The 13,772-nt window shown below is 34.5% G+C and overlaps 1 protein-coding gene across 3 annotated transcripts in view; it reads right to left on the bottom strand.

The window, feature by feature from the left end:
* LOC117166949 (actin-related protein 10) overlaps positions 1-11,421 on the bottom strand; it is a 137,497-nt gene extending 126,076 nt beyond the window's left edge. For 2 of the 3 annotated variants that reach the window (XM_033351428.1, XM_033351427.1), the window contains exon 1: positions 11,193-11,420. In XM_033351428.1, coding sequence (XP_033207319.1) covers positions 11,193-11,244 — 52 coding nt within the window. In that variant the 5' untranslated portion in view covers positions 11,245-11,420. Of the gene's footprint in view, positions 1-11,192 lie in introns of all 3 variants that reach the window. The other variant, XM_033351429.1, reaches the window with a different exon arrangement.
* Positions 11,422-13,772: the final 2,351 nt, after the last annotated feature.

Raw genomic sequence — 13,772 nt, forward strand, 5'->3', positions numbered from 1 at the left:
TATATATATATCCCGGTGTCCTCCAGTCTACCCCTAGCGTCCACCTTGTATATATTTCTAGTAAACTCTCAATCTCTTTCCTTTCCTTCCATCCCCATATCTTCGTTCCATAACCTAATACCGGCCATACTAGCATATCAAATAACCACATTCTCCTTTTCCAATCTTTCTTCAACCTTCTTTTCCCCATTCCCCATACCTGCTTCATTATTCCTGCTGTTTTTATCCTTTCTCTTATATGAGCTCTAGGATCTCCATTCGTTTGCAAGGTATATACCAAATATTTAAATTCCTTTACTACTTCTAACTTGACTCCCTTCCATCTTTCATTCCATTCTTTCTTCCTTCTCCCTCCTTTTCTAAACCTTATTATCTTTGCCTTTACTGCATTTATATTCAACTTTTTTCATCTAAGTATTTCTCCAATGCAGTTATTAGGACCTTCATCCGTTCTTCATCCTCTGCCATCAACACTATATCGTCCGCGTATGCCAGCGAACATTATCTTTTCCGCTCCCATTCTAGCTCCTCCCCAGCCCTTTTTTTTCATTTCAGAAATTTTTCCATCTCAACTCTGTCCAAAGATTCAGACGCTGGCATCAAGTCCACGAATCCATACCCATTCCTTCAACCCCCCCCCCCCCCCCCCCCCCCCGCCCCTATTTACAGACTTCAGTTGGAATCTCATCTATATCAGGTGCTTTAAATCTTCCATTATTCTCAACACCTTGACTATTTCTTCCTTTGTTATTTCTATTTCCTCATCTCCATCTCAACCATATTTTCCTCCCTTCTTAACTTTTCTCTCTACTCCTAGCAAATCCATAAAATATTTTTTCTGTTCTATCATTCTCTCTCTCTCGTATGAGTGTAGTTCAGTGCATATTTAGGTTAAATATTAATGTAGATAATTAATATATTAAATTCAACTTAAACCACTTCTAATTCCTAACTTTTTATATAAAATTATTGACTTTTTGATTTTTAACCAAACAGTTGAATTTTAAGCTAAGAATGGTCCATTTTTAAAACAGTAGACCATATCAACAAAAAATGAAATCATTTTATGTTCAACTAAAAAGGTGAATTTTCAACAAAAATTATGAATATTTAAAGGAAATGCTTAAATATTCAACCCAACATACGAGTTTTTAATTAAAATGATGAATATTTAACCGGAATATGTACTTAAATTTTCAACCAAAAAGATGAAGTATTAATTAAGAAGAATTTTCAAACAAAATAAGTAGTTTTCTACCAAAAAGACGATTTTTTAATAAAATACATGAATTTTCAACTACTAGCTAAATTTTTAACTAAAAAATGTAAATTTTCCATTAAACATGAAATGGCTAAACTTGCAGAAAAAAAATAATTTTTGTCTTAATAATTTTTAAGGAAGATAAGTTTCCAAACAAAAATTGAATAGTTATATTTTCAGTTAAAAAAATTAATTTTCCGCAAAACAAACAACAAATATTCAAACAAAGTGAGTAATTTCAAACTGAAATGGTGAATATTTAACTGGAAGACAGGAATTTTCAACGAAGAAGATGAATTTTGAAGTAAAATAATTAATCTTCAACTGGCATAGTTACTTCTTCAAGCAAAAAGATTAATTTTGATATAAGGAGATAATTTCCATCGAAAAGACAAATTCTCAACAAAATAGATTAATTTTCAAATAAAGAAGATAACTTTTCAACCAAAAATTGAATACTTACATTTGCAGTTAAAAAATTCATTTTCGACGAAAGAGATAAATATTTACATTTTTAGTTAAAAATAATACTTTTCTTCAACAAAAAAGTAAACAAAATTAATGGATCTTAAACTAAACTTGTAAATATTTAACTGAAATAGTTGAATTTTTCCCCAAAAATTAAATAATTAAATTTTTAGTCTAAAAATGAATGTTCCACCAAAGAGACGAATTTTCATATAAAATTATGGAATATTTAACGAGAATAATAGATACATTTTTAGTTTAAAATAAAATGATTTTCAAACAAAACAAAAATAAATTTTCAACAAAATAGTCAAATTTTCAGCAAAAAATTACTTTTCATAAAAAGAAAGTTTTTCATCAATTAGCTCATATTTGTGCCAAAGAAATGGATTTTTATTATGGAGTAAACTGAGATAATCTGGACAATCTGCGACTATAGATAAAGTAAAAATCACTTTTCGAAATCGACCAAAATGATTAAAATAACAAAAACTTAAATTTTACTGCGGTCAGAAGTAAATTCCAGTCAAGTCGCCACCTTCATTCCATTTATAAGACTTTTAAAAAATTAAGTTAAATTGTAATTAATTCAAAAAAAAATTGCAAAAGAGGTTTAAAATTCCATTGATTTCAATAAAATTAATTTCAAAAGAAGTTTAAGAAAAATGAGAAGAATTTAATTATGGTGAACTGAAAACTACTAAAGAATATTTCTTTAAATTTCTAAATTCAGAACATTTGAAATGAATTTAAAAAAATTTAAGGGCATTCGAAAGAATTTAATGAAAAGCAGAAATTGAATTGAATAGAATGGAGTGAATTTAAAAGAATTCAGATCAATTAAAGAAATTTAGGATAAAGTAACAGGAATTCAGGGTCAATTCATAATTCGGTCAAATTTTATGAAATCGGATATTTCCTGCAATACTGGAAAATTTATTGAAACATTTTGGAGAGCTTAATCCCTTAAAATTATTTAAACCAATGCAAATTCCTTGGACGTTTGTTAACTTTCGCAAAACTGTACACACCCTGTGAAATACCTTGAAATTTATTTTAAACGCCTTGGAATCTTTTAAAATAGCCTGAATAATTTCAAAGCCTTCGAATCCCAATTCACTTACTGAAATCAATTTAAAAATTCCTTCGAATATTTTTGAAAACCTTTAAATATTTCAAATCCCTTCAATTCTTTTAAAATCCCTTTAAATTTGTGAAAGCTCTACAAAAAAAACTCGAATATTTCAAATATCTTAAATTCTTTTGATATTATCCTTTGCAATTTTGTATAGCTCTTGGAATGTTTTAAAATACCCTAAAATATTTCAAATCCTTTGAAATCCCATTAAAATTACTGAAATTAATTTAAAAGTCCTTGGAATCTTTTAAAATATGCTAAAATATTTCAAAGCTCTTGAAAATTCCATGGAATTTTTTTAAAATACCCTTAAATATTCCAAATCCATTGGAATTACTTTAAATATTTTTAAAAATCTTGAAAATTACTTGAAAAATTTTAAAATAGCTTCAAAACTTTTTAAACCTTTGGCATCGCTTCAAATTATTAAATAAAATTTTTATTATTATTTTGTTGTAACTTCCTTAAAATATTTAAAAGTCCTTAACCCTTTAAAAGCTCTTGAAAATTCCTGGGAAATTCTATAAAATATTTAAAAACGCTTAAAATACAATGAAACTCTTCTATAGGACCGATTTCAGGGCTGACAGTGGGTGGCAACTAACTCATTATAGACTGCTCCGCTTTTGTTTGTTCACGCCTGACTACTCGCCTGAGTGACAGCCGCAGATCCCGCGCACCCCGCGCAACACCTGTTACACCTACATGCTGCGCGTCGTCAATTCTCGGAAGGGCTATAGAAGGGAGGGCTACTGCAGAGTTTCACTGTATTAATCTGTAAGATCTATACATATCTTCAGAAATTCAATTAAATTCTTTACAATTCGACGAAAATTTATTTATATCCCTTAATACCATGAAAATCTCTAGAAATTCCTTGAAATTTTCTAATCTTCCGAAAATGCCTTAGGATCTTTGAAAATTCCTTAAAATATTTCAAATCTTTAAAAATTACTTGAAATTTTTAAAATTTAAAATTATTTATGATATCTCTGCAATATTTAAAATCCCTTCTAAGCCTTTTATATCTCTTACAATTTGTTAAAGCTCTTGAAATTAACTTTAATTATTTTAAATATCCTATAGTCTTCAAAATTCAGTTAAATCACTTATATTATTCAAATCAATGGATAATTCCAATTTATATTTTACTTAAATAATTGACTACATTGACTTTATATTTAAAAAGTGACTAACAATATTCCCTGATTTCCAGGCATTCCCCGACTAATCAAACAATTAATGGGCTTTTCGAAAATGGTATTTTATCCGCATAAATAAAACATCAATTAAAAAAAGAATCAGCTTTCGCAATGGCTTTTTCCCGACGCTATGCTGATCTTCAACTATATCATTACAGTAGAAACACATTCTTCATAATCTTACGATTATATAGTTTTTTTCATTGAATCCTCTAACGTGTTGGAATAAAAAAACATTTTATTTTGAAAATTTTTTGTTCCAAATTTTGTTAACGAAATTTTTCCAATAACAAATTTAGGGTTTTCTTTGAATCCTATAACGTTGTAGGAACAAAACATTTTTTGTCGAAAATTTAGGTTTCAAAATTTCACGGACGAAATGTTTACAGTAACAAAAAATTGTTCTGCTTGAGCATATTATGATAAGAATTCTGAAAACCTCGCTGAAACATGAATTTTTCTGAATAACTACTAAATCAATTGTGAACAAAATTTACAGACTGACGGAAAAGTGTTGTAGACGTTTTCCCAACTTTAAAAGAATCCTGTGAAGTTTCTGACATTGTATCACTAATAAACAATTCATTAGCATGGATAGAGAAACATTTGCATTAATTGAAACATGAACTCTCATATAATTATAAGACCCAGAACTTATCAAACGGATACATAAACTTGCTAAAACTAATAGATTCTGTACAGGTACTTTCGATCTGCAGGTTTGCCGCACAAGTACCCGTCGGAATGTCGAAGCGCTAGAGATAGTGGCAATAATGTAAGGCAAAAGAGGAGTGGGCTCATGGTGTCGCCCTAAAAGACACCTTTCTGAAAGGTGAACTTGTAAGTTGACACACGATTTTTTCCAGATAAGATAGTAAATTTGTTTTTTCAAAGCAGCATCAATCTCTCTATGCACCTAACGATTGGCGAATGAACCTTTAAGCTTTCCAGAAGACAGATGATAAGTCTATGGGGAGTCGAATCGAAAGCTTTCCGATAATCAATCCAGGCCATCCATAGGTCACGCTGGTATAATGCTGCATCTTTGCACACATCTATCGATGAGCAGGTTCTCCTGACATCCCGCTACGCCTTTCATTGAGCCTTGTTGTTCATACATTTCTTGCCACACAGGTTCAATTGTCTGAACAATCCTATCATTTAGGATAGCTGTGAATATCTTAAATAGTGTGTTCAGACAAGTGATTGGCCTGTAATTCTTCGGGTCAGTTAAATTGCCTATTTTCGGCAGGAGTATTGTGCGCCCTTCCACCAACCACTCCGGAATCGGCTCTTCTGTCTTTAAATATGAAGTGAAAATACGGGCCAATGCTGATGGGTTGAAAGAAACCAAGGGTTTCTACCAAGGGTTTCTGCTGAATGTGGTGACAAAAATAAATAGGCAGTCGCGGACAATTGTCCAGGGGTGGTCCCGAAGGAATTAACCCCCAAGCGGAGGTGTGAAAACCGTGCCGAAAGCTGAATGGCACCTGGGTGAGGTGTCTAGAACGGTGACTCTGGGATACCAGGCGACCTCTCAGAGTAAGCAGCCTTATCCTTGCATGCGGGGCTCTACAAGCATGGACGAACCCCTTTCTCTAGCTTTTCGTGGAAACAACGACAACACCAAACATAGTTGTAGTAAGTGCGGTTCAAAACAACAGAACGCGCAAGACTCCAGACAATGGGTCGGCCAACAATGCCGACCACTCTAGAGCTGGGGAGCCCAATGAAGATGGATTTAATGCGATGGATCGGCGGAATCTTATAACCTTTAGGTGGGCAGAGACTAAATGACTTGCTAGAGTGCTACGATGCGAGTGTGGCCCCTGAACGGGGTTACATGGCACGACTGCGTGCTCTGTGGTGCTAGAAACACCGAGAGATATCCCACTTTTCGCATCAGCGTCTGCGAAATCATGCCAAACTACGCCAAAAAAGCGGCTATGTAAACGGAACGCCTACTCTACCACAGCCAGAACAAGCCGGCAACAGAGAAAGAGCCGACACTAAGGCCAACGGCGGGCAGGCATCCGATAGAGGAAGAGCGATGCTTTATGACCTGGAGAAACATCAACACCCAGGTTTCTCTCAAGCCTAAAGATCTGGCTAAAATGGATGACGAGCCTCGTGGACATTTTTTCGAAAAATCCGACCTCTGGACTATCAATTATTGTGTATAAAGCAGCGAGAGCTTTGGCCGATGCGAACCGTAAAACAAAACCAATGGTTGATCACAAGACCAAAAGACGAATGCATCAACTCGCTATAAAGATAGGCTGGCAAGACAGTACGCGTCCCACATTCAGTGTGTGATTGACTACATCATATCTGGCCATCAGGAAGCATATTGTTGAGAGAATACGGATGCTATGTGACGCTAAGAGAAGTCTAGAGCGGAGAGAGAGGTGGGTCAGAGAAAATCAACAGTTTCTCTCTGACCCATCTCGACTCTTCCAAGACCCTCCAGTTACTGTCGACTACCCGCCCAAACCAGAAGAAGTCGAAGTATTTTTGAGGGAAGTCTACGAAGCGTAGCATAGACTGGACGAAGGCTCAGAGAATATAAACAGTTTCAAGGAGCTGTGTGATGCCCTCATAACACCTGATGAAGAATGTCCGCCCATAACTACCGAGGAGGTGAAAAAAGTACTAAGAGGGATGAAGAACTATTCCGCTCCGGGACCAGATGGCATCAAGACCTGCTGGTGGAAGAAGTTTCCTTCAACCCATCAGCATTTGGTCCGTATTTACACCTCATATTTAAAGTCAGAAGAGCCAATTCCGGAGTGGTTGGTGGAAGGGCGCACAATACTCCTGCCGAAAATAGACAACTTAGCTGACCCGAAGAATTACAGGCCAATCACTTACCTGAACACACTGTATAAGATATTTACAGCTATTTTAAATGATAGGATTGTTCGGGCAATCCAAACAGTGTGGCAAGAAATGTGTGAATAACGCGGCTCAAAAAAAGGCGTAGCAGGATGTTGGGAGAATCTGCAAATTGATAGATATGTCTACAAAAATGCAGCATCCTACCAGCGTGACCTATCGATGGCCTGAATTGATTACCGGAAAGCTTTCGATTAGACCTCCCACGGTTTCTTTTAGAGTGACACCATGAGTCGACTCCTTTTTTACCTCACATTATTGCCACTATCTCTAGCACTTCACCATTCCCAAGGGTATTTCTGCGGTAAACTTACAAATCGAAAGTACAAGGTCACTCATGTATTTTGCATGAATGATCTTAAGATCTATGCTATATGACACCGTTACGCTGAAGAGACTTATACATACCTAGGCGTGCCCCACAGCTGCATTCAGGGTGTGAAATCTATAAATGATACTCTCCGAAGCGGATACAAACGTCCCATCCGGAAGATTGGTTAATCCGAACTGTCGGCGAGGAAGAAAGTATCTACAGCGAACATACTTCCCGCCCCGGTAGTAGTCTATTCATTTAGAGTGGTTCCATGGACGAAGAACGAGCTCAGATCCCTTGATATTCGGACACGAAAGGTTACGCACAAGAACAAAAGCATGCATCTTAAGTCTTCTGTTCCACAACTCTACATCTCACGCCGCCAAGGTGATCGCGAAATATTGAATCTTGATTGCCTTCCCGACAGAATTACTCTGGGCACAGCACATAGAGTCGCAAACGGAAGAGACTCTCTTCTTAAAATAGTCAGGAAGCACGATAAAGTGAGCAAAGGAGCGTTTCTGTACAAAGAATCGGAGGACGCTGCTGAAACATTCGGACTTAACTTTAGTACCAGGGGTGAGCAAAATGCATAAAATCTTATCCATCTTGAGTACTCACTCCTGAAAGCCCGCGTAAAAAAAGCACAGTAGAAAAACTTCCATGAACAGCTCCTCGATAAGAGGATGCACGGTATCTTCCACAGAAATGTGGAGGATCAGGCAATATCGTTAGAGCTAACTTTTGCTTTCCTTATATCACCCGGATTGAAGTCGGGCACAATGCGGCATTAAGATTGCTTTATTACCATCTCTGTCACTCTTGCGGCATTAACCTTAATATATTTCCAATAAACGCTCCTAGGGAAATCGAGTCAATTGTCGAGAATGAGAAGTGCCGCATTTACTGGAACTTTATATTCTCGACAATTGTTTCTGTTGCACACTTGAGGCCTGACATAGTTCTCCTTGACTTAGAGAAGCGAACCATATTCTTTATCGAATTTTCAGCACCAGCTGACAAAAAACATCAAAACCAAGGAGAATCCAAAATCTTGTCTTTCCTTATTAATCCCTAGCTTCTTATCTTAATGAATCTTTTTCCAAAATCTAAGATAGCCTTATCTTCTTGAATCCCAATCGTTCTATTTAAATAAATCCACAGCTTATCTATCTCTTATACTTTTCTATCCGTTAGGCAATCTAAGATTTCGTTTAACTTTTTTAATTCTTATTTTCCTATCCAAGTGAATCCATTTCGATCTTCTCTGAAATATAAGATAGCTCTATCATCGTGAAGCCCAGTCCTTGTATCTAAATGAATCCTCCACCTATATATCTCTATACTTTTCTATCAATTGGACAATAACAAATCTCCGCTATGTTTTTAATCCCTGTTTTCCTATCCAAGTGAATCCATTTCTATCTTTTTTCAAAATATAAGATAGCCCTATCTTCTTGAATCTCAGTCTTTCTATCCAAGTGAATCTATTTCCATTTTTATTAAATATGAGATAGCCCTATCTGCTTAAATCCTATTGGATCTATCTAAACGAATCCTTCGCTTATTCATGTCTATCTTTAGCGAGGCGCGCGCTAGTTGACGTACATCCCTGACTTAGTACCGACAGGTTCTCAATAGGTGGCTGACTTTAAGTCAGACACAAGTGAAATCATTTGCACTCTATATAACTGGAGGGTCAGCAGATGCCTTAGCAGAGTACGAACTTCGACTAGTAAGTCGTAAAGCCAGGGAATTTTGTTGTTAGGTATATAAAACATTGCTAGTTTAATACTAATTTGCGGGAGTTTAAAATTCAAAATAAATTATTATTTTCGAAACGCATAAGAATACATTTTTTAGTGGATTCAAATGGATAGAAATGAAAATGGTATATCGCTGATAGTGGGTAGTCTGGGATAAAGATAGGCATTTGTGAACAATTAGGATAGAAAAAGATAGTCATGTGACTCCAAGGGATAGAATCAGTGATAGAGAAAGATAGACAGTTGTGAACACCATGGATAGAAAGATACAGTTGTGACTGTTAGGGATACAAAGAGATAGATCTAAGTAGACGCAACACATAGGGCGTAGAAAGAAAAAGATAGAATTTGTGGGATGCAAAGTATGCATTTAGGAAGGATTGAATGTCTTTTTCTATCCACATGTTTCTATCTTTTTGAATCTGTTAACTTTCAGCAGGAAAAACTTTCCCACATACTCTCTTTCTTTCCACGCCCTATCCGTTAGTCACAACTGTCTATTTTTTTCTATCCACGGTGTTCACAACCGTCTATCTTTCTCTATCACTAACTCTATCCCTTGTGGTCCAATAAGCCTATATTTTCTATCTTTTTTGTTCGCAAATGCCTACCTTTATCTATCCCAGACTACCCACTATCAACGACATACCATTTTAATTTCTATCCATTTGAATGCACTCAAAAATGTAGTATTTTTATCCGTTTGGAAAACAACAATATATTTCGAATTTCAGACTGCCGCAAAATAGTATTAAACCACCAAGGGTTTATATACTTAACAAAAGAATTCTCTAGCTTTACGACTTACTAGTCGAAGTTCGAACTCTGCAAAGACGTCTGCTGACCCTCCAGTTATAGACTACTGGACACCTGCTCGTACTAAGTGCGAGATGTATGTCAATTAGCGCGCGCCTCACTAAGAATAGACGTCGATAAACGGAGGATTCGTTTGGATAGAACAAGTAGGATGTTAGAAGATAGTGTTGTCATATCTAAAAAAAAGAAAGAAATGGATTCACTTGAATAGGAAAATAGGTATTCAAAAAGATAGACGAAATTTTGGTTTGTCCAACGAATAGAGAAAGATAAAGGTGGATAAATGGAGGATTTATTTAGATAGAAAGACTGGGGTTCAAGAAGATGGAGCTATCTTTTATTTAAAAAAAGATAGAAATGGATTCACATGGATAAGATGATAGGGATTTAAAAAGATAGATGAAATTTCAGAATGAACAACGGATAGAGAAGGATAGAGGTGGATAAGCTTTGGATTTATTTAGATAGGAAGACTGGGATTCAAGAATATAAGGCTATTTTAGATGTTATTTAAGATTGAAAGAGATTCGATGAGATAAAAAGATAGGAGTTGAAAAAGAGACAATATTTTGGACTGCCTAACGGATATCAAAGGATAGGCGTGGATAAGCGAAGGATTTATTTCGAAAGAAACACTAGAATAGGGATTGGAAGTGGAAAAAAGGATATATGTGCATAAGTGGTGGATAGACATGGATAGGAAGATCGGGATTCATAAGAATAGAGGTGATTGTAGATTTGAAGAAAGATAGCAAGTGATCGAAGGGATAGACCTGGGATCAACATGAATACATCAGTTTTTTCCATTTCAATCTTAAGGATAGAAAATCATTCAAACGGATAGAAACTCTATCCATTTACTTACAGCAGGGGTTACTAATTCTCTATTGTTTAATTCTTTCAAAGTGTATTTGAAAATTTTTTTAATGAAAAATGTACGCTTAAAAACTAAAATCTAAAATGAAAAATTTTTAAGTAAAAGGTTTTCAAATTACGTATAGTATACTGAATGTTATCGTAATTGAAGATGTAGATTAAACTGATTACTCAGAAAAACTGTTGAAATCAAACTTCCAGATTTTTTTCTAAAAATTTGTAAAAATGCCAGTCAAAAAATAAATTCACTGTAATTTCCCGCTCTTTTAAAATTCCTTGCCCAGCAGCCACCGTGATAATATATACCACTGATCTCACGGTCATGAGCCGTGGCCATAGGAGTGATTTACCGCGATTTTACTAGGAGCCCGTGTCATTCTTATGGATGGCAGTTACTCCTAGTGGAATCTGTTGGACTACTAATAAATATCAATTATGTTAAATAAGTAGCACGTACTTTGTGTATGCACTTCCAATGTCGAAAACAACAACCTGTTTGTCAGAAACATATCGTATTCCTTCGTAACTTCGTAACATCCTTGCCTTAATTTTTATTAAAACACAGGATTATTTCACGTAAGAAAATGACTAAAAACAAGTAAGACATAACATGTTTGGTTCATTTATTCACATTTATTTTATCCAAAAGTTGTTTGCACCAAGAACTATTAGGAAACGGCCGTGCAATAACGCAACAGCGCTATCAGTGATGCTAATATTGGCACCCTGTGCTACTGCGCTTGCCTTAGGGCCGCGCGCTGGTTGGCTACACTTGGCACGCAATTCAAAATTACTTTAAAAAACAATTCTTGTAATTTGAATAAATGAGTATTAAAAAATTCGCAAAAGTGTATATAAATTATGTAACTTTTGACTTCAGGCAAAAATAAATTATAACACATATATTCTATAAATAACAGTTTATTTTCACTGAATTCTAAAGAACAGCTTATACTTTACAACCCATTTAATTTAAATAGAAATTTCTTAGAAAAGTGATTGAAAATAATTATTTATAATGTTTTTAATATTTTGTGTGTATTTTTCTGAGAATTCATATAATTATATAACTTATAAATACATCAATTGTCCTGATTGCATTGTAGTTATAATTAAAATGCAAGTATGTTTGTAGTTTTCTTTATGTTTGGGTCATATTTGAGGCGCTGCGTGGAGGGTAGGGGTTAATTATAAATAAAACTTATTAGTATGGTTTTATTTCGTAGACACTCCTCTTAAATCCCTGCAAAATTTCGTACGTTTCGATGAAACCCTGGAACATGAGTTCAAAATGTAAACTTTTGGGGGGGGGGGCGGAGGTCTTGCACTCTAGAGTTAGAAAAAATTTTGCGATGCATTTTTGGACGACCCTAGTGTATAGCATATTGAAAGAACTTATATTACAAAGTATTTCAAGTATTGAAAAAGATTTCAGAACGATTCCAAATGATTTCCCAAAGATTTTAAATATGTTAGAATACCTTCACAAAGATTAAAAATATATGCAAATAGTTATAAATATTTCACATATTACATATTTAAAAAAGATAAAGAAAATGTCACAATAATTTTAAACATTTCACAACGATTAAAAATTCAAAATGATTTCAGAAAGATTGAAAATATTTTGAAATGATTTGACAAACATTTAAATTATTTTAAAAATATTTCAAAGGATTTCAAACTATTTCAGAGATTTTAAACCTTGTCGATTTGAAACAAAATAGTCTCGGAGATAGTTTGAGAGATTTGGGTCCTTTTCAAGATTCTTTTAGTGGTCCTTTTAAGAGTCGTGCGACGCTAATATAATGTTCCTTTTGTATTCGTCACGTACCGAGCGGGCAGAGTTATTTACAGTAGTTGGTCGTGGCTAATCCGCTCTCCCTTTTTAAATTTCTCTTCAAATTATTAACACTTTTTTTTTAATTGATGAATTTTCTCATTATACTTATTTATAATTATAACTTATATACTGATATACAATTTTCTACTTGAATTCAAAAATGTTGTCTTTTTTGGCGTGTCTCATTTCATTTACGAGAAACGTTCTATTAATTCCAATTTCAAGCATTAAAAAAAAAAGTTAGATATTTGAAGTCATCGAAACCCGTAGATTCCGAATTATTATGTTTGAGGCTGTTAACTATGAAATTTAAAAAAATCTACTTTTAAATTTTAATCCGAAAGCTTAACAAAGGACCCTTGAGTGTCGGCTACTCTATTGAGATAGCCTCTCTGCTTGTTATTTATGATCGTATTCTTATTTAATTTTCGGAAAGGATATTTTAAAGCCTTCACACCATTTAAACGAGCTTCCTGGACCTTTAAAAATATCTACCTGAGTGCCTGCGGAGAATTTCTTTGAGATTCTTTGACCTAAAAAATTTTAGTATATACTCAAAGATTCTTTTCGGTAGGGGAGAGCTGTTTGCGCGAAAAATTATTTTCTGGAATCTAACCTCAACACTAGTTCGAGACCAGAATGATTGCTTTATTAATAAGACATTCATTTTTAACGCTTCAAGTTTTAATTCTACGATTTTGAATGTTTTAAATCAGAAAGCATTTATAATTATCACGTTTTTAGAATTGTAATAACACGTAAAGGTTCAACACAATATTATTTAACACTATTATTATTATTATTATTATTATTATTATTATTATTATTACACCATTAAGCTATTTCCCTTTCGGTGTAGGCGTGACTCACTCGGTAGGGGAAAGAAGTAGTGTGTGGAAGGGATAGAGATTTTTCAAATTGATCCAGAATTCTCGTGCTATTTAAGTCAATAACACGTTCGTTCCGCAACACTGCTCCGACCCAGGTTGCTGATCAATCTCTCTAGCAATCACCCCAAACGAAGAACCTCACGAAGTCGTTATGTAAGGTTCTCCACTTGGGTCCATTATTAGCCAAGGTCTTTGTTTTAGGCGTCATTCACTCTACTGACATTCTTTTTATTAAATATTTGCCGCCATACGTTACTGTCCTGGTATACTTCTCTAGCTTCTTTTATGTCCATGCATTTTTTCA

This window comes from Belonocnema kinseyi, chromosome 2, assembly GCF_010883055.1.
Source record: "Belonocnema kinseyi isolate 2016_QV_RU_SX_M_011 chromosome 2, B_treatae_v1, whole genome shotgun sequence".
In the NCBI taxonomy this organism is placed as follows: domain Eukaryota; kingdom Metazoa; phylum Arthropoda; class Insecta; order Hymenoptera; family Cynipidae; genus Belonocnema; species Belonocnema kinseyi.